Source organism: Equus przewalskii, chromosome X, assembly GCF_037783145.1.
Source record: "Equus przewalskii isolate Varuska chromosome X, EquPr2, whole genome shotgun sequence".
In the NCBI taxonomy this organism is placed as follows: domain Eukaryota; kingdom Metazoa; phylum Chordata; class Mammalia; order Perissodactyla; family Equidae; genus Equus; species Equus przewalskii.
The window spans coordinates 31,456,825-31,481,758 of record NC_091863.1 but is presented as its reverse complement, the minus strand read 5'-3'; the positions used below and the strand labels follow the sequence as shown (position 1 = coordinate 31,481,758).

At 39.6% G+C, this 24,934-nt stretch overlaps 2 protein-coding genes across 4 annotated transcripts in view; both read right to left on the bottom strand.

Annotated features, from left to right (window-relative positions):
- Positions 1–24,934, bottom strand: part of OTC (ornithine transcarbamylase) — an 83,018-nt gene that overhangs the window by 30,823 nt on the left and 27,261 nt on the right. For all 3 annotated transcript variants that reach the window (XM_070604719.1, XM_070604720.1, XM_008537854.2), the window contains 3 exons: positions 15,922–16,060; positions 14,376–14,457; positions 3,934–4,021 (listed from right to left, as the gene is read on the bottom strand). In XM_070604719.1, the coding sequence (XP_070460820.1) occupies positions 3,934–4,021; positions 14,376–14,457; positions 15,922–15,972 (221 nt within the window). In that variant the 5' untranslated portion in view covers positions 15,973–16,060. The remainder of the gene's footprint in view (positions 1–3,933; positions 4,022–14,375; positions 14,458–15,921; positions 16,061–24,934) is intronic.
- On the bottom strand, positions 14–2,569 carry LOC139081030 (thymosin beta-4-like). Its single transcript, XM_070604722.1, has one exon. The coding sequence runs from the start codon at positions 259–261 to the stop codon at positions 142–144; it is 120 nt and encodes a 39-aa protein (XP_070460823.1). The 5' UTR covers positions 262–2,569; the 3' UTR covers positions 14–141.

Below are 24,934 nucleotides of genomic sequence, written 5' to 3'. Positions count from 1 at the left end.
CTATTCTCTTGATTTGAAAGGGCCAGCAATGTCATTTAAACATCATCCAATCTCTTCGCATCTTACAAAGTTTAACTTCTACAAAAAGCAAGGAGGCAATTGCTCTGGAATGTACGGTGCCTATCGGCAGGGTAGATGTCATTAAGATTCACTTCCTTGCTTCTCCTGTTCAATTGCTTCTGTGAAAAGCAGTGGATTTCTCTTCTTCAATTTAGATTTCTTGAATTTCTGAACCTCTGCCATATCTTGTTTGTCAGACATTTTGGCAGACTAAGTAGTAATGGGGTGCACAGAAGAAAGTCAGATTTCCACAGTAGCTACTCTACCCCCCTTTCTGACATCCCTCATCTCCCATGCCAGCCTTTTCTGATATCACAGTATCCTTATTTTCCTTGTAGCTTGATGATTTCCTCCTGCCCCTCCCTAACTGCACCTGTCCTCAAGGTTTAGCCTTCTGTAATTCTCCCTCAGTGACACCGTGGAGCTCATTTTCTACCACTGAGTTTGTACTTCTGTTTCTCCAGCTCTCAACTTCACTCAAGGTCTTTATCTCCGATGCCTTGTGGTCATTTGTCCTTGGAGATTCAACCTTTAATGCAATATGTCCAATTCCTGATCTATCACCTTCTTCTCAAAGCAGAAACTCCTTTCATTTTCCTGCTTGTGCTAATATATACATGTATATTTTAAGAATGACAAATCTGAAATCATTTTGCCTCCACTATCAATTTATGCTTCACAATTAGTTATTGTGAAACCATATAAATGTCTTATTAGCTGTCCCTTCTTTACCATTTCCTTCACTATGACACTAGCCTAGACTGCCAGCACAACAGCACAGGATTACTATACAACCTCCCAACTCGGGGTCTCTCAAAGTGTGGTCCAGCCACTCTTGAAGCAAAGTCATTTGGGTATCTTGTTAAAATATAGATTCCCAGGCACCATTTGAACCCTAACCTGCAGAATTGGAATTTCTGAGTGTGGAACCCAGAATTCCGCATTTTAACAAGTTCCCCAACATAATTCTCTTACTAGTTTTAGAGCCCTTGAAATTAATCTGTCTACCTCCCATTTCTACCCTGGTCCAAATTACTCTGTATCTGTCTGCATATGGTTTACATTGGGACACACTTCTGTTTAATGACTACAACTTTATATCTAATACCTTTGCATGCCTTTGAGAGTATAAAGTAGATCTTAAGGATCAGAACTCTCTCCCTGTATAGAAAAGGAAACTAAGATTCAGAGACATTTCACCTACGGAGGTCACAGAGTAGGTAAGTGGCAAAGCTTGGACTAGATCTCAAGTCTCATGACTTCCAAGCTGTACAGAAAAGACACAGCAGCCTTGACTTTGAAAGTTCTGCTTGTAAGATTGGCCCTTGGATGGCATCTGGAAACATCTATTTGGGGAGGGGTTCCGCCATTCCCAGGACTTATAAAAGTGGCTCACTGAGTCTAAAATGTTTTTACAAACAATATGGTTTAAAATGAACACCAGCTTTCCTCCTGGGAGTCTGGAATTTGGGTACATATCAGGCAGAGGATGCTATGTGACTGTCCCCCAATATAAACCCTGGGCACTGAGTCTCTAAGGAGCTTCCCTGATTGACAGCTTTTCACATGTGTTGTCACAACCTGTTACCAAGGGAATTATCTGTGTCCTGAGTGACTCCACCAGGAGAAGACTCTTGGAAGCTTGTACCCAGTTTCCCTTAGACTTCACCACATGTGCCTTTTCCCTTTGTTGATTTGTGTGGATTGGTTCCTTTCACTGTTATAAATCATAGCCTTGAGTATGATTATATGCTGAGTCCTGTGAAACCTCCTGGTGAGTCATCAAACATGGGGGTGGTCTTGGGGACCTTGTAACACACGAGCCAATGCTTTCCATAACTTATTTCACTTTCTCTCTCATGAACTATATAGAAGAGGCAGTAGGGGTAGTCAAAACTGCATGATCTTTAAAAAAACAGCATGATTTAAACCCTAATTTAGGTGCTAAGCTCCATTAATTCTCTGAGTCAAGGTTACATTGTCTATAAAATTGGGCCAATAATATTTACTTTGTAAGATTTTTACAATGATTTAGCAGTAATAGTACAAGAGATCCATAGTATACACCTTTTAAGGAGGAGCTTAAATCTTTTTTTGGATAAGAATGAATGATCAGAAGTAATTCTATAGATCCAATTTTATGTATCCATGTAGCAATGGAACAAATTATATGGACTAAGAGGTCCCAATCACGTTAGAGCTTCTGAGCAGATTGTTTTTCTCGGGATCTGTGTAGAGTTCTTGTAACTAAGAACTTGCAGTGGGAATTGTTGTCTGGAGAGTAAGCACAGAAAAAAATATGTTTACACTCGTCTTCAGCTTTCAGTCTAGGCTTGACTATTTTTCTCTTGCTTTTGGGGTCCTGCCCACTCCACTGATTTCTGGGCCCTGACCTCTTTCTGGTTGCCAATCTGCACTCCTTAACTCTTGATTGGATGCCCAGCTGTTCCTCCAACTGTATCCTTTTCCAACCACTAGTTCACACACGACGCATTCACCATCATTCACTTGGTCCTATACGGAGGATCCCCGCTGAAATTTCTCTCCGGGCTATGCCCCTGGCTTCATCCCTTAACCAGATTATAATATCTGCTCTTGAATAAAGTATATTTCACTTTTGTGGAAGCAGAATTATTAGGCAAATATAATCCCAGTCAGTGGCAGCATATTTGGAAGGAAAACTCATTTATGTTTGTTTATTCTTTTTGTCCCTCACGTCTAGAAGATGAACACAACACTTTTTTCTTGGTATTAACATTGTCCCATCTGAAATAATGTAACTAAGTGTTTAAAAATGAGTTATTTGAAATCTCTTCAGCAATTCAAATGAGGCAGATTCTTTAGTATATAATAGGGTAGCTGCCATGAAAAGCAGACAATGTGTGCAAAGAGTTACTTTATGGTGCATCATTTTCAGAAAAAAATCATCAGTCTTTGATATCAAGGGCAAAATATTTAACAAAGACATTTGCTCTGGATTTCTCAACCAGGCATGATACAATGGTGAGAACATTGCACGGGGAGTCAGAGGGCCTATGTTTCAGTCTTTTTCTATAGTATAGTGGTTACGAGCCTTTTCCCACCTCTACTTTCATCTAGGTAGGGGTGAGCTACCAGTACTTGCCAATGGAATGTGAGTGCAAGTAATCGTGGTAATTCTCTGCTAAAGTGGCTTTGAAGGAAGTATCCCTTCTCCATGCTCTCTTCCCCTAGCTCCTGGCTGGGTGTTGACACCCAGGGTGACCTTGGAGGCCACACTTTAAAGACGATAGAGCTACTCTCATCCAGAGTCCCTGAATGGCCACATAAATAAATAAATTACCAATTAGGAACGTCTGCACTATTTCGAGCCATTGAGATTTTGAGATTTTGTGTATAGTAGCTAGTATGTCCCTAATTAAGCTGTTTTACCTCTTTATGCCAATCTGTTTGGGTTGTTATAAGGATTAACTGAGTTATCACCATGACTGACAGATAACAAACGCTCAATAAACGTTAGCTGTTAATGTTATTGCCTGCTTTGGTGCTAACTAGTTGTGAGTCATTGAACATATCCATTTCTCTGGCTCTCCATTTCTTCAATTGTAAAATGTAAGAGTCGTGCTTGATGATTTCCATGTTTTCCTAAGTTTGAAATTTTATAAACAGAAAGCTCTTCAATTTGTTAAGAAAAAAATTATCTTAACCCATAGAAAGTGACCAGAGGATGAGGGAGAAGCATTCAGAACATCAGATAAAGAGGGAAAGAAGGAGAACAGAGAGCAGTACAAGGACACTAAGAGAAAAAACCATATTTAAAGAGAAGCATATTTTCTTTTTGAAATTTATCCTTCAAATCTGAAAGAAGCTTTAGAGAGAAGAAGATTTACAAACCGGGCTGTGTCTGTGAGACTTTCATTCACTCCCAAATGAATATCTTGTGTGGTCAGAAAACAAGGGTGTCCTCCCAGAAGTGCAAATCCTACAATAAAAGAAAGAGAAAAAAATAACTGAAATAGGAAACAAAATGATGAGGAATTGGCACCATCTCAATTGAATAGTCAAAATCTTTAAAGCTCTCCAACCTCTTTGATGGGGAATTTCTACGCAAAGCAAAATGAGGAGCTGAGGGAAGTAGATGGAATTTTTTTGTATAAGCACTCAACTCTCCTCGGATGTGTGCCTGTTTCTCCACCCTCTTGTTCAGAACCTGGCAATAATGGAGCATTGTTCCCTTTTGGAGGCTATGCCTGGTTTCGATTCTTTAAAATATATAAGAATGTCCATGCAGGAAAATGGAAAAATAAACTATAGTGTGGGATACCATAGGTTACAATGCAATGCTAGTCAGTAATAAAAAGGAATGAACAACTAATGTACACAACATGTATGAATCTCACAAACATGAATGAAAGAAGCTGGACACAAAAGAGTAGATGATGTATAATTCCATTTATATGAAGTTCTAGAACAGGAAAAACTAACACAGAGCGGCAAAAATTGAAATAGTAGTTGCTTCTGGAGATGGTGATTGACTGGAAAGGAGCATTGGTGAACTTTCTGAGGTAATGGGAATGCTTTAAAGAACTTGATAGAGTTTGTAGGTTACATGGGTACATGTATTCTTCAACACTGATTGAGCTATACACTTAAGATCTCTGTGTTTTACTATATACACATTATACCTTAACTTTTTTAAAAAATTGAAAATAAAGTAAGCATTGGAATGGCAGTTTTGGGTCACGAAAAGTCAGCAAAGTCAAAGGGTGGTTCTACTGTTTTATTTATCCTCCAACCAAGACAAAGCTAAGCACCGCTCACATATTACCTCACCACTTTCACCCTCCACAGAATGTGAGATTACTGCGGACATCTGAGCAGATAAGGCCTCCTGCCCCACCCTCACAGCACACTCCGTTAGTCTGAGGAGGATGACACAGAGAGCAGTCTGCCCTAAGCTAAACTCTATGGGCACAAGCAGAGCCCTTTTATCACACACCCTGGGGCAAAATTATGGGAAATTGTGACATCCTACCAGAACTTTACTGTCTCATTTGAGACAGGTTCAATAGGCAGGCTTTCTTCAATACACGATGTTAAGGCAAATAAGTATAATTACAAAACTGAGACTTGTTCAAGGAATTTTGCAAACATTATTTTTTTCCTCCTTGTTGTAATATACCTAATTTATCTTTTGGGAAATTTACCACAGTCACAATTTTCTAATCCCGTATGTTTCCCATGAGAAAGGAGAAAATCATCAATTGCGTGATGCCTTGTGGGAGGAGGAATTTTAGACCCATGAAGGGGAATTTGACTCAAAGTCTCATGAAACACCCCACTGAAGTCTTAATGCAATTTGAATAATGCAATTTGAATATGGATGGGCATTAAATGCTATTAAGCAATCATTTCTGTTAAGTGTGATGATATTGTAGCTATATAGGAAAATATCCTTGTTTATTTAAAATATGCATGCTGATGTATTTGGGGATAAAATGTAATTATAGCTTTAATTTACTTTAAAATGCTTCAGCAACAAAAATGAATAGATAAATCAAAGGAGAAGCATATTAACAGTTGTTAGATTGATGTAAGGGGTATTGATGTGCTCATTATGCTAATGTCTCTACTTTCTGTTTATTTGAAATCTTTCTTAATTAAAAGTAAAACTCAAAAAAACCCACAACAAAACAATAGTCCTCATTTCTGTTACCGCCTAAAATGAAATAATTATATTCCACCCATTTTACACTTAAAAGTGTTCTCTTAAGTATTCCCAGACCAAATGGTTTTTAGCTAAAGGCCACTGTGTTCTGACTCTAGCAATGACTATTCACAGAGTGCTACGATGTGCTGGCACTTTATAAACATTCTTCCACTGAATCCTTCACTCTGACAAATAGCACAGTAGATATTATTATAAGAATTTTTAGACAGAGGTTCTGAGAGTCAAAAAAAACTTGTTCAAGATTGTTTTTAAGAACCTACAGCCCTAGGGCTTGCTATAGGGGAGCCATTCCCCCCCCCCCCGCCCCCCCCACCGAGCCAGCTTACATTGGGATCTACAGAGACAGGACAACACAGTGGAACTGGACTCAGTCTTCTTCATCTGGAAAATCAGGCAGTTTGCCTAGCCGTCAGATCAATTGCAGATCCGATGTGCTATACCCCCAGGTAGAATCAGAGAACATGAAACACACTAACACCCTACTTGCCATGGGTTCTGTTCTGTAATAAACCCACTAACATATCAACACTCTACCTGCCATGGGTTCTGTAATAAAGATTCTGACTCCATTTATGATGTTTGACTGCTACCAGCTTTCAAGCCATCACTCTCCCTTCTTCTTCTGCCCTGTATCTGGGCAAGCTGATAAGAAAGTGCAGATGCTCCCTCCTTGGGCACAGCAGGAGGATCAAACTACAAGACTGTGCTTGGGAATCCTCACCCCGGCCCCACTCCCCAACCACAACGAAAGCCCAGGCCAGTATCCTTTCCAGGCTCTCTAATACCACTTTCAGATGAGCTTAGGAGACAGCCCTACTCTTCCCAGAAAGACACATTATGTGAGGAATAAACCTTTTCATACCGTCTTAGTACATGTGTGGCGTCTTCACTGTCAACGATCAAACCAAATTTTGGTGGGAGGCACATCTTGTTTTTGTGGAGTGACCGCAACAGGTCCTGGCCTCACAGCATTGTTCTGAAATTTACTCATTCTAAAATTATGGGGGCCGGCCAGGTGGTGCAGCAGTTAAGTGCGCAGTTCTGCTTCTCAGTAGCCCTGGGTTCGCCGGTTTGGATCCCAGGTGTGGACATGGCGCCTCTTGGCATGCCATGCTGTGGTAGGCATCCCGCATATAAAGTAGAGGAAGATGGGCACAGATGTTAGCTCAGGGCCAGGGTTCCTCAGCAAAAAGAGGAAGATTGGCAATAGTTAGCTCAGGGCTAATCCTCCTCAAAATAAATAAATAAATAAATAAATAAATAAATAAATAAATAAATAAATAAATAAAATTATGCACCTGGTGCTGTTCTAGGCACTGGGAAAGGCATTATAAACAACAAGGTACAAGTCCCTGCTTACACAGAACTTACACTCTAGTCAGGAGAGACAGATAATGAACTGAATGAGTAAATTAAGTATCTTGTGTATTAGATGTTGTTAAGTGTTATAAGAAAAATAGAGCAGGGAGGGCGGATAGGGAGTGTAAGGAATAGGAGCTGTTGCTTTAACTTGGTCAGGGAAGCCACACTGAGACATACTGGGCAGTGGGTAGCGCTTGTTCTGAGGTCCTGAGGAAGGGTCATGACTGGTGGGGACAAGGAGGTTGCTGTGGAAGGTACAGAGTGTGTGAGGAGGAAAGTACTAGAAGGTGAGGCTGCAGAAGGAAGGTGGGGAGTGAGCAACAACTTTGACTTTTGTCTGAGTAGGATGGGAAGCCATTGGAGGGTTGGAGCAGAGGAGTGACATGATTGGACTTCTGTTTTAATAGAACACCTGTGATGGTGCAAGGGCAGAAGAGGGGAGACCAGTCAGGAGACCATGGCGACAATTTGGGTGAGAGTTGATAGCTCGGACGGGGGTGATAGCAGCTGAAGTAATGAGAAAGTGATTGGATTCTTGATGTATTTTCAAAGTAGAGCCAGCGCTCAGCTGATGACCTTGCTTCCTACCTCACTGAAAAAATGGTAGCAATCAGAGAGCTTCCAGATTCTACCACCCCATTTCCCCACCTGTCAGCATCTGTCCCCATATATTCTTCTCTCCTTCCCGTTAAGCGTAGATGAATTTTCCATGCCCATGTATAAACTAGAAGCTATACTCCCTTGCTTACTCAAGGATGTTGCTCTAGCAATTCTTGCCTTTCTCCCTTGCATTACCTACATTTGGAATAGGCTAGTCTCATTTTTTCACTCATTAATAAAAAACAAACGCAAACTTTCTCTTGTCCCTATTTCCCTGCCAGGTATCCCTTTAATTATTTGCTCCCTTTGCAGCAAAACTCTTTGCTTTTTCTTTCTCTCTTTAGTTCCTCTTTTCTCATTTCCCTCAAACCTATTCCCATGAGGCTTTGGCCCTCTGACACTGCACCAAAACTCCTCTCACCAAGGTTACCAATGACCTTCATATTGCTACATCAGGGCCTTTTCAGTTCTCATTTTTCTAGACTCAGCAGCATTTAATAAAGTTGTTCACCACCTTCCCCTTGATCAACTTTCTTCACACATCATCCAGGACACCACCCCTTTTTGCTTTTACATCTACTTTGGTAGTTGCTCCTTCTCAATCTCCATTGCTGGTTCCTTCTCCTTTCCTTGACCTCTTACTGTTGATGTGCCCCAGGACCAGTCGTTGGTCCTCTTTTCTCCATCTACACTCATTCCCTTTATAATTGTATCCACTCCCATGGCCTTAAATACTACCAATATGCTGATGACTCCCAAGTATCTCTAGGCCGAATCTCACTCCCATACTCCAAACTAATATCCAACTGCCTTTGAACATCTTTGCTTGGGTGTCTAGTAGACACCTCAAACTCAATCCTTCTAAAACTGAGCTCCCCATCTTCCCTCCATCTTGCTCTACCTGCTCCATCCTGCTCACAGTTGCTCAGACAGAAGCCTTGAAGTCATCCTTGACATCGCTCTCTCACTCGATACAACGGGAATCTTGTTGGCTCTCCCTTCAAAACATACCCAGAATCTGTCCCTCTTACCCTTTCCACTGCTACCACCCTGGCCCCAGCCTCTATGTCCTAGAGCTACCTATTGACAGTTTTCACTGCTTCTGTCTGGTCTCTACTCCCCACCTCCGCAGTTTATTCTCAGCAGAGCAGTCAGAGAGATCCTTTCAAAATGCAAGCTAGATCACGTCCCTCCTTTACTCAAAACTCTCCAAAGATTCCCCATTTCACTCAGAGTAATAGCCAAGTCCAAATAAGGGAGCACGTGTTTTTTTCCTCAGTGCCAGGCACATTCTTCTCCTTGCTGAGAGCACTTATCACCTTCCAACATACCACATCATCCCCTGATTTATTTTATCTATTGTTTATTGTCTGTCTACCCACTAGCATATATGCTCCCTGAAGGCAGGGATTTTCCTCAGTTCTGTATCACTCTCAAGAATCCAGAACAAACACTGGTACATAGTAAGTGCTTAACAAATACTTGTTGAATGAATATAGGAGGAATTTTGACTCTGGAGAGAGGACCAACTGTTTTACTTGCAAATGTCTCCTAATTTTGTTAACAAAAAGAACAGAATTTTCTGTTTTGTGTGAAGGAAGCTAATGGAATTCGGTGATGATTACAATCACTAATCACTCCAGCATTTAATCTGTTTCTAAACAGGGAAAGTCACCTAAACAAATATAAACACTGCACCTTCATCAAGAAAGTATTTATTGTGTACCTACTGTGTGCCTAGCATAGGCATGAACGTCATTGAGGGGTGGGGACTATGGAGGAGGGTTTCAAACAAAGTTTAAGATCTCTTGGCAGGTCTGCTCCAAGTCATACTCTTACTTTGTTTTTTAATTTATTTTTTTATCGAGGTCACATTGGTTTATAACATTATATAAATTTCAGCTGTACAGCATTATGTTTCGACTTCTGTATAGACCACATCACCTTCACTACCGAAAGTCTGGTTTCCATCCGTCACCGCACAAATGTCCCCCTTTACCCCTTTCGCCCTCCCCCACCCCCCTTCTAGAAGTCATTTTGCTATAACAACCCAGGATTAGTTTGTTGCCTTTTCATTTCTCTCTTTGTGCTATAAAGAAGATTCAGGGCTGGCCCAGTGGCCAAGTGGTTAAGTTCACGCGCTCTGCTGCAGGTGGCCCAGTGTTTCATTGGTTCGAATCCTGGGCGCGGACATGGCACTACTCATCAAACCATGCTGAGGCAGCGTCCCACATGCCACAACTAGAAAGACCCACAACGAAGAATATACAACTATATACCAGGGGTCTTTGGGGAGAAAAAGGAAAAAAATAAAACTTTAAAAAAAAAAAAAGAAGATTCACATCAAGCCTGGGCTTATGAGGTAGGGATAGGAATCGGGGTCACAGAAAGTGTTAAGAAATAGGAGTCAAAGCCTTCAACAGTTCTTGAAGGAGATAAAATGTAAGTTCATTGCCTCTGTAATTTTGGTCACTGATCAAAAGGAAGCCTCAGACCCCAGTCCAAAAGCACAGGTCAAGCATTCGCCAGTTTATCAGACCTGGATGGAGATAAGGGTTTCAGGAGGGTGTCAGAGCTTCTGAGAAGCCACCAGGAGCTGTCATCGCTAAGGAGAGGAGAGCAGAGGGATGGGTCTCTACTCTCTCTTCACCCTTCATCCAGAGAAGTCTGCTTTTGTCTGTTTCATTTGTTTACGCATTCACATCAGATTTTTTTTGAATGAAGGGTTTCTTCTGTTAATATCTTAACTTGCGTCTGGGAAAATAAAAACACATCTTGTTTTTTACTATTTCTTTTTCTCACAGATCCCTGCAAGGTTTGGAAGAAGGAGTAAAATAGAACTCATGCCCTGGAAATATGAGGGCTCTGAGGGCTCTTGCTGGTACAACTAAGGCAGCCATTAACCTCTCTGTGCTTCACTTTCATACCTGCAGAATAGTACCATGATTTTTATATTACCACCTTTGTAAAAATGATGAATTTGAAACAGCTTGGAAAGCACCAGCTTCTATTTCACCTTGAAAGTCAAATACCAATGTTAAATAATGAAAAGAACCATCTCTTAGGATGCTCTGTGCATTTTTCTATCGGCTACTGTGCTCATCGAGATTAATAAATGTATCCTTCTATCTGCTCAATTAATTTGCAATAAAAGAACGTAATCATCAGTAGACACACAGGAGAATTGCACGGTTTGCCAGGCAGGCGTACACAAAGAGTGGGTGAGGAATGAATGTCTACAACTACACACAGTGACATTGATACATCTCACAAACATAATGCTGAGTGAAGGAAGCCAGGCACAAAAGAGCATATGCTGAATGGTTCCATTATAAAAAGTTCGAAAACAGGCAAAATTAATCTATGATGTTAGGAGCCAGGATAATAGTTACCCTTGGGTAGGGGGAGTAGCAACTGGAAGGAAATACAAGGGAGAGCTTCTGGGTGCCATTAACGTCCTGTTTCTCTATCTGGGCATTGGTTAAGAGGACGTGTTCACTCCAAGAATTCATTGAAGTATATACTTAATGATTTGCCCACTTTTCTGTAGGCATGTTACACTTTAATGAAAATATTAAATGAGCAATTAATATAGCTTAAGTTGAGTGGAGAATTGTATTCTGTCCGCTGATTTAAGTAGAAATACTGCTGCATCTCTGCAACTCAGGCTGGGGATGGAAACCTCAAGGACCGTCCTGTGAGGCTCGCCCCATCCCAGAGGCTGGCACAAATCTGGCGCAGTACTAGACAGTTTTAATTACAACCTATTTTCACTCTAAAAATCAAGGTAACAGGTTTTGATGAAAAATTGTGCCAAGGGGCAACTATTAAGATGCACATGTACACAACAGAAATGCCCTGCCATGCTTTTGGTTGATGTTTACCATTTCTGTAAGCATTTAAAGCAGCTACTTATTCTGACTGATTCGCCTCCTGTTGAGTTTGGCAGGATGCCATATGCAATTAGACCCATGGGAATTTATTGAGTATAATGATGACTACTCTGTGAACCGTAACTTTTTATGGTCATATGTTCCTTTTCTCATGTATTTGTTGTTACAGTTTGCAATTTTGTGCAGGTTTCAGAGCACTTCTTTATAGAAAACCATCATTTACCAGAATGCTTAATGTCACCTTTAGAAAAAATTTTACTGGAGTAAAACATGACTATTACATGTCCGAATTAAATTAGATACTTAAAAATACATTTAATAATAGCTTCCAATCCTGGGTCTGCTATTTATTAGCTATGTGTCCGTGGACCATTTGCTAAACCTGTTTCAGCCTAGTTTTCTCAGTGGTCTCACCCTCATAGGGTTGTCATGAGGATTAAGTGAGATAATCCATGTTATTAATGTAGAGCACTTGGCACAGAATCTGCACCCAAAGGCTTATTAAATCTTCACTCTTGGGGCCGGCCCCCGTGGCCAAGTCGTTAAGTTCACACACTGCTTCGGCGGCCCAGGGTTTCCCCGGTTCAAATCCTGGGCACAGACATGGCACTGCTCATCAGGCCATGCTGAGGTAGCATCCCACATGCCACAACTAGAAGGACCCACAACTAAAAATACACAACTATGTACTGGGGGGCTTTGGGGAGAGAAAAAGGAAAAGTAAAATCTTTAAAAAAATAAAAATAAATCTTCACTCTTGGTTTTATTAATAGCTTAACTACCACATATGTGAGTGGTAAAACCAATCACTTATTCAGGGACACTTGATATCAAAAATAACATTTGAACAGAAAAAAGTGGTAGAAAACACCAACAACTACGAAAAATTCAATTTAAAAAACTTAAAATGGAGAAATTTCTATGTATTCATCAATTCTTTTGATGACTTCAGAAAAGAACACCTCTCTTAAGCACTAATGATAAAAAAGAAAATAAAATTCTGCCCAACTCATGGAAGACCAGTGTTGAAAGGGAGCAAAACTTGAGAATTACTGACTGGTTTATGCAAGATTCATTTTTCCTTTCCTGCATGTCAGATGTCAAAACGCTCTCTTAAAGGAGCCAGCTTTAAAGAATAGAATGTTCTCATCTGTTTCCTTTCTAGGACTTTAAAGATTAGATGACACTTATATGTTTCCCCTCTTCCTCCTTCCTTCTCTCACGGGGAAAGAGGAGTACCTTAGTAAGAACAGTGAACTTGAGATCTGAATCCTGGTGCTATTAGTATTAATTGAGTGAACTTAGCAAGTCACTTAATCCCTCTGAACTTCATTTTGTTATGTATTTGATGAACCTCATTACCGATCATTACAAGGCAAGAATTATACGATGTAGTCGTTTGCTTCTAAGTCCTAGGAAGCTCTGATACTTGTAAGTAGGATAAGATATTTGAAAAATCAAACAACGTGTTTTTGTTTGTGGTACCCCCTCCTGGATCCTATCCATTTGCCCATTTGGGCAGTCATATTACTGATTCAAGGGAGGTCTGATAGAGCAGAAATGCGGAGAGAAAGAAAAGAGGCGACGTGTGGCTTATGAGTTTCAAAATAGACTTTTTGAAACTCATTACAGAGATAATAGTTTGAGAAAAAAAGAAATTTTGAGTTTGAACAGCCTAGGCTTCCAGGCACAAACAATTGATTTCAAAGAATACGTGGATAGTCAGAGCCAGTTTTTCTCCCTGCTTTATGACCTGGCCTCCAATACTGGTAACTGGGAGGGAAAGAAGAGGAGCAAGAGAGAAGAGACAACGGAAATAGAAATTGATGGACCTTTCACACTGTACCTGCTGTCTGTCCACCAGGCCAAGCACTGAAAGGTGAGGAAAATGACGGAAATTTCAGATGAGTTTGGGGAACTCCAGAGCTGTGAACATCTGTGTCTTTCTTTTAAGACAGAGCTCCAGGAGATAGCAAATGTTATAGAACTCTCTGGCACCCAGCATGAGGAAGGAACGATAGAGTAGAGAGAAACTTGCAGGATCTTTGTGCCCAGCGTGGCATGGAGAGCTGCCAAAAGGTCAAGAGAGCAAAACCAAGAGATATCTCAGGTCTTGTGATCAGAGTGAAGCAAACCCCACAAGGGATGGGAGACAGCCAAGGTCCAATGGGGATACAGAAGTCCCAGCAGATTCCAGTATGGACATTTGATGATGATGTTCTGATGACCAATGACCAGATCCCCATGGCCCTAGACGTCTAGGCGTCCAGATACTCTCCAGGACTTAACCATGACTGTGGGGAAAGGGAAAGGAGATCCTAAATTGACAAAGTCAACCCTGAAATGACTGAGGATTGCCTAACGTTGCGGAGATTTGGTTTCCACCATGCAGCAAAATTGGCGCAAACAAGAAAAAGTTCTTTACATGTTAGAAAAATACACATTTCTTGCCCACATGAGTTGGAGGCCTTAGAATTTGTGGCCGCTTACATTTTGTACTGACCATACGGAGTTATTTGGGACGTCTACGCAAGTCCTCGTGGAATTCCTACAGATGAAGCTAATCTTTCTGCTTGCAGCTTCTATGAGAATTGGAAAGCGCGTTCAGAGGCTGGTAGGGCTACTCTCAGTGACGATGTTTTCCCTTTGTGGTTACTAAAGAGACAAATCCCCGCACTGGGCTATTCCTCCCAGGTCCTCACCCTCCGGCCCCCTCTTCAACACAAGTGCTGGTTTGGCTGTAGACTCACCTGTTTCTGTGGACAATCGTGTTCGAGTACTTCTTTTTTCAAAAATCATGCCTAGGGACTTCCCTTGCAATAAAGGCAAATACTGAAAATCAAGGACAAGAATACAATTAAAATGAAAAATATATTTTATATCCAATATCAAGGATTATGCTCCAAAACTTATTCTTTGCATTATTAGAAAACATAGAATAATTAATTACTGCTTCCAAGTAAGCATTCAAAATGTTAATTTTGAAAGTGAGTTTCAAGTGTTTTTTCCATGTGCTGTACAAATGGAACAGAAACTCCCATAGCTCACTGACATGTAATTAGAACGCATTATTAGTTGATCTGGGTTCAACCTGAACATTTGCTTCAAAGTACATTCATATTTCATATGGGAACCATCTTCTCACTTAAATCCATGGAAATCCCTATCAATGTTCAGTCACCTTGAAGATGCTTGACTGGGAAGTGTTTTCTCAGCTAGGAACATGCTACTCTATCACAACATGGGGTATTAAGATTCCTAAAGATGAATCCCCAGAGTTTCGGCTACACTTTCATCACGCATCCTCGTGGGAGTGCAAAGGCTTTTCTGGAGGTCATTTGGAAACAATCTGGAGAGTCTGGGTGTGGGGTGGGGCTCTTCCTCCTTCCTCTTTCTGTAGATGGACTTCCTGATAGGATGCCTTCTGGAACAAATAGATTCCTGTCCGCTAACCTCTGTCACATACAAAATGTGAAGAACCAAGGCCTGGGATCTTGGGGGAGCTTTTCTCCACATTTCAGGTCTTCCATAGGAACGTCAACCCATAGTAGTTGGAGTCACTCCTGTTTTCAGTTTGTTCTTAGGAACTTGGAGAGCTAGTGAACCAGATAAGAAAATCAAGGTGGTGTAAAACGTTCTCAACCTGAAACCAACTCTTTAAAATGCTTTTAAACAAGCTTGGAATAGGAAAATGCTTTCACAATTAAGCAGTCTAAATGAAGCTGCTGCATTAATTAAGCGTGTTTCAAACATAAATTGCTCAAAATGCAGAATAATGCTTACAGCTAAGCACCATATCCCATCTCTTCTCCTACTTGGTTACCATTTAATTGTTTCTTGCTAATCTAAATTTTTTTTAACACTGTCACATCATCGTGAATTTTTTGACATTATCCTAATTATTGTAGATCTGATATTCATCCACAATTGAAATTTGTTGCTGGAAAAAAATGTAGCATCCTTATTTTTAACTTGATAGAAAACACAGGGAAAAGAAAGGAGGTATAAAAATAAAATCTTTCCGGAGAAATGATTCCTTTGGTTCTGATCCAGTTAATAATGCATTTCAACATTCCACATGAAAGAAGTGCAATGGCTTGTCATTGAATAACTGATTTTTATGCTTTTTATATTCCTCTACACTCAGTGATAATCAATTACCTTGACTGTGTGGTTTCATTACTTAGCTACTGTTTAGGAATTTTAATGTGTTTTCCTTTCCCTCTTTTTTTGGAAAAGCTGTCTTTAAAAAGGCTGATTGGTAGTAATGGAAGGTAAGATGAAAATGCTACATACCTCTCCTTTCTGTTTAATCCTAAATTTCAGATCTGCTGATAGCCATAGCATATACTTAATTTCTTCTCCTGTAAAGTTCTTCAGCGTGAGGAGGTCACGGCCCTTCAGCTGTACTTTATTTTGTAGTGGTTGTCCACATCTACAAAGAAGTAAAAGCAAGAGACATATATTTAAGGGAAAAAAACCCTTATCCTATGGTGAATCACTGTTTTAGTCTTGAAACAAAACATAGTAAATAACATGTAGCCTCGCGTGTCTCTGCAGTGTTAATGCATGGAAATTGATGAAGCTGTGCTTTACATTTTAGATATCCAGTAGTTTCAGTGTTGAGAGAAAAGAAGAATTTAAGGAAAGAGGTTGAATTCTTACTTGCTGGAATAGCCATATGAGTGCCTTTGCCAGTTACTAGCTATGCAACTTCAGGCAAGCTACTTAACCTCTCTCTGCACCTAAATTTCTCACCTAGAAAATGAGTATAATAATCTTATAGGGTTGTGGCGAGGATGAAATAAATTAATACATGGAAATAAGACAATGTCTGGTGTGTAATAAACATTTGATAAATTTTAGCTATTATTACTGAGATCATTAAATTGTACAATCAGAGTTTGTGCTGTACATACAATAGAAAACAATTTCATTCTTCTTTTCCCCTACTGCCCTTCAAATCTATTCTTAGAGATTTGTTCTTTTTACTTGTCCCTGGTCAAATACAATGGGCCCTGTAGCTTTTCTAGTAACTTTCAGAAAATAAAAAAAAGTCCTCTGCTTATTTTACTCCCTCAAAGAGTCCCAGTAAAATAATGTATAATAATAATAATAATGATTTTTTAAAACTTTAAGAAATGTACTGCAAGTTAACATCTTTTTCCTTGCAGTTCATGCCTAATTCAAGGTGGCCTCCTCTATGGGGACAGCGGAGCCATGAGTCATTTCCTCTGTTGCCCTGCCTTCAGTTCCTCCAAGTAAAGCCAAGGGAAGGTGAGGACGGAAGGGCCAGGCGAAGGCTGGTTCTGTTCTAGCAATCTGGCATTGGTGTAGGTGCTTGAGGCTGACTCTTTCTCTTGGGGGGTGCTTTTGAGGGTCCTTTGGAGAACTCTCTCATCATTTCTCACAGCAGTCCTTGATGGCAGATAATTATATTTCCTCTGCCCTCCAAGGGAACACATCCAGACTCTTTTTGTTGAGATCGCCCATCCCTTCAGGAGGTCTGTTGTTCATGATGTGAAACAGTACCAGGCTAGATCTCTTTCTCATTCCGTATTGGTTCATGGGAAGCCCTTCATGTTCTTTGCTCTGACAAGAGTCAGGTTCATCCCAGTACAGACTCCTCTCTTATTCTGCTGTCAAAACAGCTAGCCAGCCAATTCCTCCTACTTTAGATTTCCCAGGTATAGGCCTGATATCAGTGTACTGTGTCTCCAAGCTCTCCCATCGAAGAGATTGGTGCCTTTGGAGCCACTTTCCCCCGTCTTGAGGTGAGGGATGAGTACCCCTCCATTTGGGACACAGCATACACAATGTTAACTCTTCAAAAATCCTCCTCAAATCTACAACCCATCTCTTGGTTTCTGCAATCCATTTTAGAAACTGGAGGTGATCACCAATGGGTTGCTAAACTGACTTTTGTGTATCTCCTCTGCAAGTCCTGTTTTAGTGGTCTAGCATCTCACTTTGGCATGAGGGAAGAGTTGGCACCTATTGGGCCTGGGCAGAAACTGAAAGAGAAAGAGTCTCATTTTAACATTGTGTTACATTCTGATGACAATAATCGTTATTTGGGGCAATCAGTATAAAATGGACAGCATTTATTCTTTCAGTATTCCCAGTGTTATCCCTATTAACAATAACTGGTATTGTATACCATTAGAAAATGTGAATAACCAAGGGCAAATTGTGGTTCACCACATGTATTAAACATTAATTTTACTAGGAGTAAAACAACTGTCACAAAATGATCACGCTTGAACTCCAGCTTAAGAAGCACACTTGTGCTACTTGAGATGAAGAATAAATTCCCTGGTGGGATTTATATATGTCTTTTTGCAATGATGACAAGATGACAGGTAGGAAAATCACAAATTCACTCAATTTGTTGTTTTCACTGCATGATATCAAATAACGGACAAATGAATGTTTCCCTAAATATCCAACTTACTAGCAGAGTTGATTGCTTCATTTAGTGTTCAGTAGGTGAATAGATCTTTTCAGTAGAACTTTTGTGAGATTAAATCCTTCAGAGAGTCTAGTTAGTAAGGAAAGGAACTTCCATAAAGATCAAGGGTTTGCGGGTTAGTTGGCTAATGGTTGATTGATTGATTTAATGTAAGATACTAACGACATATTCAACTCCAATTGAAATTAGTGTTTTCAGCTTATATGTGGATCGACATCTTGGTCAATATTCCTATTTCAAAGATGTACTATTGTCATCAACTTTTAAAAATATGTGATTCATAGACTCTTCAAATGGAAATTTCTTTAAAGAGGCAGTCCTCAATTTTTTTATTACAGACTTCTAACATTAAAAAATTTTGAACATGGATCAACAATGTATGTTTACTTATTTATAATATATGTGTCACTTTCCTAATAGATTATGTACATAACAAAACGTAAAGAAAAATAAATTAAAAATTTAGACTAAGAAGAACCAAATATTTTAAAAATAAATTATAAATACACAAAAATATTTTGCTGGCTAAAGAAGCTTCTAGAATAGACCTTTTACTGGAGCTGTAGTAAAAAGCTTACAAAACTGTGTCCAAGATCTGGATAGTAGCAGTCAACAATTTGATAACTTTAGAGACATAGCATTTAGGAGGAAATTTGTTTTCAAATATATTTTGGTTAGACTTTTGGTTCTGATAATACTAATTAGTGACAATATTAAGCAATACTTGGAATATACAAGTACTGATATTGTTGGCAAGTAAACCCTTTGAGTGATATTTGTGCATTTTTTGACTGGAAAGTTCATGCATTTTTCAACTCCAGTTCCAGAGTCAACTGGATCCTTCTGGAGATCTGTAAACAGGTTTAACATGTCTGGCCTGGCAGCTTAATCTTTCCCAATTCACATTTAGGGTAGCTTTGAAAATATTTTTTCTTCTGAAATAAGGTCCAAGCAACATCACAGAAGATAAACTCTCTTGACTTAGTGTCTTAAAATAACACATTAATATTCCATGGCTTGAGACTTCTTCCAATATTATTTTAAAAGGGGGAAAAAAATTTGCTGAAAAATCCCATTCCCTAGGATTCAAGGAATTTGGGAAATATCACTATAGTTGTCGAACTCACATCCATCAACAACAGGGAAACAACCATGAGCTAATTTTGAGGCCTTATTTTTTTGCTTAGAGTGTAAGCTCAGACTCCTGGTTATTTTGGAGCCCACAAAAGCTGAGTCTCTAGTCTGCTACACTTAAGGGATTCTTACCCTCCCCTACTCTCAGTTCCTGAAGGCTTTTGTCTACAGTAGTCCCCCCTTATCAGAGGTTGCACTTTCCATGGTGTCAGTTACCAGTGGTCAACCACAGTCTGAAAATATTAAATGGAAAATTCCAGAAATTAAGAATTCTTAAGGTTTGTTTTGTTTTGAGGAAGATTCACCCTGTGCTAACATCTGTTGCCAATTTTCCTCTTTTTGCTTGAGGAAGATTTGCCCTGAGCTAACATCTATGCCAATCTTCTTCTATGTGTATGTGTGTGTGTGTGGGTCACTGCCACAGCATGGCCACCAATGAGTGGTGTGGTCTGCACCTAGGAACCAAACCCAGGCCACCAAAGCAGAGCGTGTTGAATTTAACCACTAGGCCACAGGGCCAGCTCCTAAGATTTCTTAAGTTTTAATTGCATGCCTTTCTGAGTAGTGTGATGAAACCTTGCACCTTCCCACCCCATCCCACCCATGAGAATCATCCCTTTGTCCAATATATCCATGCTTGATACACAACCTGCTGGTCAGTCACTTGTTAGCCATCTAGGTATCAGACCAACTGTGGTGGTATCTCAGTGCTTGTGTTCAGGTAACCCTTATTGTACTTGACAATGGCCCCAAAGAGCAAGAGTAGTGATGCTGGCAATTCAGACATGCCAAAGAGAAGTCATAAAGTGCTTCCTTTTAGTGAAAAGGTAAAAGTTCTCGACTTATTGAGGAAAGAAAAAAATGTATGCTGAGATTGCTAAGAACTACGGTAACTTTTATTACAGTATATTGTTATAATTGTCCTATTTTATTATTAGTTATTGTTAATCTCTTACTGTACCTAATTTATAAATTAAACTTTATCGTAGGTAGGTAGGTAGGTATAGGAAAAAACATAGTATACATAGGATTCAGTACTATTTGTGGTTTCAGGCATCCACTGGGGGTCTTGGAACATATCCCCCACAGATAAGGGGGGACTACTGCACTCCCTTCTAAGTACTCACTTTCATTTAAGAGAATATCATAGATCTTAGAATTGTCGTGTTGTTATTGTTGAATCTCAAGAAAAAGAATTGGAAATAAAAGGGAAATGAAAATTTTTCAGGGAACTAAATTTTTCTCCCTCCTTTCCATGAAAGGAAATAGGAAAATAACAGTGAAAGAGGAGGACCAATGACACCTTTAGCTACTTCAAAAAAGCTCCGACTTCCAGCTTTTATTACCCAAACAGAAGACAGATTGGGAGAGATAGAAGGTCTCTGGAGCTTTCGCAAACTTATCTTTATGTACTTCAAGAAGTTTTTAAGTTGGAGGGGGCAGTTAGGGTTGAGGTTAGGGTTAGAATTAATGTTCTGCTGTTGCGATCACATTGTGAAATGCAGCTTTTCTTATTTCTCCATTGACAGGGTTTAAAGATAAAAAGAAGACATAAACATCCTGCTTGAATCTTCCCTTTTTGTCCAGACCTTTCATTTTAAAATTTATATAGCAACAAAAACCGTATTTCAAATTCTTTTTCTTAGACCGCAATTGATCAGATGAATACCTCTTTGTGACTCCAGTCTCCACATGGCAGCCGCCGACAATGTTGCCCTCACTTGTGTTGCCCTGGGATCACAACTCCAATAAATGTTAGCAGATAAGCTTTTTTTTTTTTTAATACAGAAAGTTCTGGCTTTGCACGGTAGTGTGGGACTGTAAATAACCATTAAATCTGAAATCATGCAAAGCGACCTTAAAAATCAATGGGAAAAATTACAATTGTTCTGTAACTTTTAAATTTTTTTCTCAAAACATTAAAAACTCTATTATTGTCAGCTATAAATGCGTAGGCAAATGAGAAAAATAGTAGAATTGATATATGTCTAGTACACTGTAATTTAAAACATTAGAAATATTGAGAATTATAGTGTTTTATTTCTTTGTAAAAATAGTCCAGTAGTTTGAACAGTGCACGCCATTTTCTTATCATGTAACTTACAACACGGAGCAAACATCTTTTCTATGCTTTGGTGAATTGTCATACTCCTTTCTAAGTATGGATCAACTTCCAACATTTTATCCTTTGCTCTTTCAACATTGTGAAATATCTCTGAGAATTCCTTTAATGAGAAGTGTTTTGCTGGTGCCACTTCCTCTGGACCATTTTCATGTTTTTGTCACAACCGTTTTCCTCATTTATGTCGATAAGTTTGTCTTCACTAAGTTTCTCGAGCTGCATAGCTAAAGCCTTTCAAACAGTAGCAGGGTCAACAATCCCACCAGCTATTTCTTCTATAAATACATTTACATCTGATTCAAATTTAACCGCCATTGTTATTTTTTTATTTCTCTGTTGCACTTTCATCTCTGTTAATTTCCTCTTTCAATTACCCATTTTTATAAAATGTCACATGGGTTTATCACTGGGAGAAAAGAAGGCAGCACAACTATACTCTTTGCTGTCTATGTGAACTGAATAACATGCACAGTGAGCAATCATCAACAGACAGAAAGAAGTGATGCGACTGGTCACTGCTCATGATGTGTATCTCTTATTTACATAGTAATTTGTGGACTGAAGCGCTAGTAATGAAGCTTTTACTTTATGCAACCACCCACAATTGATATACCATGGCAACTGAAACTTGAACTGCCTGCTTGGAAGACTGGCGTTATTTAACTGTGGTAACTGAAATTCCTGCATACTGGGACCATGCAAAGGAAGGACTGCCTATTCTCCAAATGCTTTCCCATTGTAGAACTCTTTCATATACCATTCTCTCTGTGCAGAACACTCTGCCCTCAGCTCTCAAGCCTGGCTCCTTCTCATTCGTAGGCTGGGGACTTAAATATCACCTCCCGTGAGATCCTTTCCCTGACTATACTAAATAGTCTTCACTTTGCCTTCATTTTGTTCATAACACTTTTCACAATTTTTAATATTTATGTGTCTGTTTGTTGCTTACTTTTTAATCTTCCCATTAGATTATATGATCCATAATGATCCTTCCTGTCTTATTCATTAATATAAACTCAGTGTTTATTGTACTGCCTGGGATATAGTAAGCATTGTCTGGGATATAGTAAGCATTCAATAAATATTTCTTAAGTAAATGGATGAATGAATGATAGTATGTCGCTGCGGCAGAAGTAAATCAATTTGTATAAGAAATTCAGCAAATTTCTGGGAATGAATTTAGAGAGATTCATCATGATGGATTTTCAATGTCCTGACCAAGGTCTGCTGACCCAAAAAACATACCAGAAGCCCCCAAAACAGAATTCATGTCGAGGCCAGAGCAAGGATGGGCTGCGGCCCAGGCTGAACACAAGGCCTAAGAGTCATGAAAGAGAATTGATTGTGACCTAATGTGTGGCTAAAGCTGAAATTGCCCAGCGCTCAAAAGCTCTGGTACAGTATTTGCATTACTTGGAACAGTAGTTGGACATATACATGTGAAACAAGAGCGTTATAACATTGGCTCCTAGGCACAGCAGTCTGAGTCAAGTGCAAAACCTGGAAAACTGGTGAGAGGATCTGGTGGGACAAGTTTTTGCTCACAGTACCATGACGGCCAAATCCGAAGTCTGGTAATGGTGACCATACTGATATTTTGGTTCTGTCTTTCCACGAACCCCTTTGGACAGAATAAGTCTCCAGGGTTCTTGGGGACAAAAAGGGTAGAGAGATAGATACTATACATCTGGCCACACTGGCATGTGAGGGCTTGAGTAATTAAGTGGAGCTTTTTCAAAAGATTTCCCGTCAGTTGGTGAAGGGGGTCACACTGTTTACACCACCGAAAAATCATTAGCATCGTCACCACCTTTCTCAATTCTATCCAGAAGGTGGAGCAGGAAATGTTCGCTTGGGAAAGAGGGCTGTTTTTCATAGATATCAAGAGCTAACCAGGAAAATTTATCACTGGAAGGAAAGCAAACACAATGGTTCTAGTTTAAATTCCTATCCTGTTTACTATCTCCTCATAGACCTCCCCTTGGCTTCAAAATGGTGCTGCCACACCTCTTTCCTAAGCTGCTGAAAGTTAGAGAAAAGTAGAACAGCTCCACAATTGTACTATGTTGAAATGCCTCCTCCACAGGCCCCTTTTTTTCTGGTCTGTATCAAGCATTTCTTGCCTTCCTGCGATAGACCCCCACTCGGATTAGCCAGGTCAAACCAGTGGCATAAATGGCTATTAAGTTCTCATAGAGACCGCACGCCTCAGTTAGAGACAGCCTCCTCCTGTTCACGAGCACCCGAACCAGGGCCAGCATCACTATTTTAGTGTTTCCATAAAACTGCTGGGTCTTCTACTCAAGTGTGTCTCCTTAGTAAACCAGACCCAAACCACATTATCGTTCTTTAGCCAATGCATAATAGGGAGGATACAATATTGGAGAAAACACTGGGAACCATGTACAGATTTTCCGTCAAAACTGTCACTGCAGTTTGGTTAAAGCCAAAGCTTTTGAAAAAGGCAAGACTAGTTCCTTACATCAATTTTATCCCTTGAAAAAATAATTACAGAGATTTCTCAACCCCAAATCACTGAATGCTAAGAAGTTAAGCCAAGGTAATAGTAGACCCTTGTGTTAGCTTTACCCAAATATCTTCCTAGCTAGAAAGTGGAAGAGTATTCTCTATTGGCAGAATGAAACCTTTCATTGCTAGAGTCTATGTTTTCCAATTCTGGTAAATTGTTTGGAGTATGAGGGGGGACCTGGATGTGTGCCCTTGTATAACTGTATTTTGTTGGAAGAGGAAGTGCTTGATTCAAGTAAAATGTGGCCAGTTAGAAACAGACTTTGCCAGAGAAGGAAAAAATTCAGTGTTAAATGATATTTTGATCCCCATGGAGAATTCGAGATAAAGAGTTTAGCTTCTGGAGTCATAAGAGAAGGCCAGTGGGCCTTATGGTTGAGATTTTGGTCTTTCTTTAATGTTGCAGATTGATGCAACAGTTAAGGCATATTTTCTTTGTGGTTTTCTTTCATTTACTGAGGTATTTTGGCTATATCTAAAAAAAGGATACTGTGCAAGGGTAGATTGGCAAACTCCATCAATTTGGAAGGATCAAAGTAATCAAAGCAATGGAATGAAAAGAGCAGTGGCTTTACATATTCAAATTCTAGTCCTAGTTCAACTATGACCTTGCGAAGATCATTTTCCATCTTTACCCTCAGTTCTTCATCTGAAAAATTAAGAAAATGCACTAAAAATCACTGATTCTTTGTCTTTGCTTCCACAACACACATGAAGTTTATAAACACAGGATTTCCCTCTCAACAAAACTGGAAAAAAAAAGAGATTTCCCACTGGCCATACTGGAGCCATCTGAATTCTCAGTGGCCTAACTTTAATTTCATCCTTTTCTTTTCATCTCAAGAATGTACATTGCAATGCACGCAAGGGAGAGTGACTTTATTTTCACAAAACTCTTGAATCTGATCCTACTGATTTGAAAAATAAAGCACAAATCATTTCCAAATTTCTTTACATTATTATTAACAACAATAAGAAGAATTTATTAGTAAAAATTTACTTGCAACCTTTCTCACCATTGCCACATAGTACTCATATGTGATATAAATTAC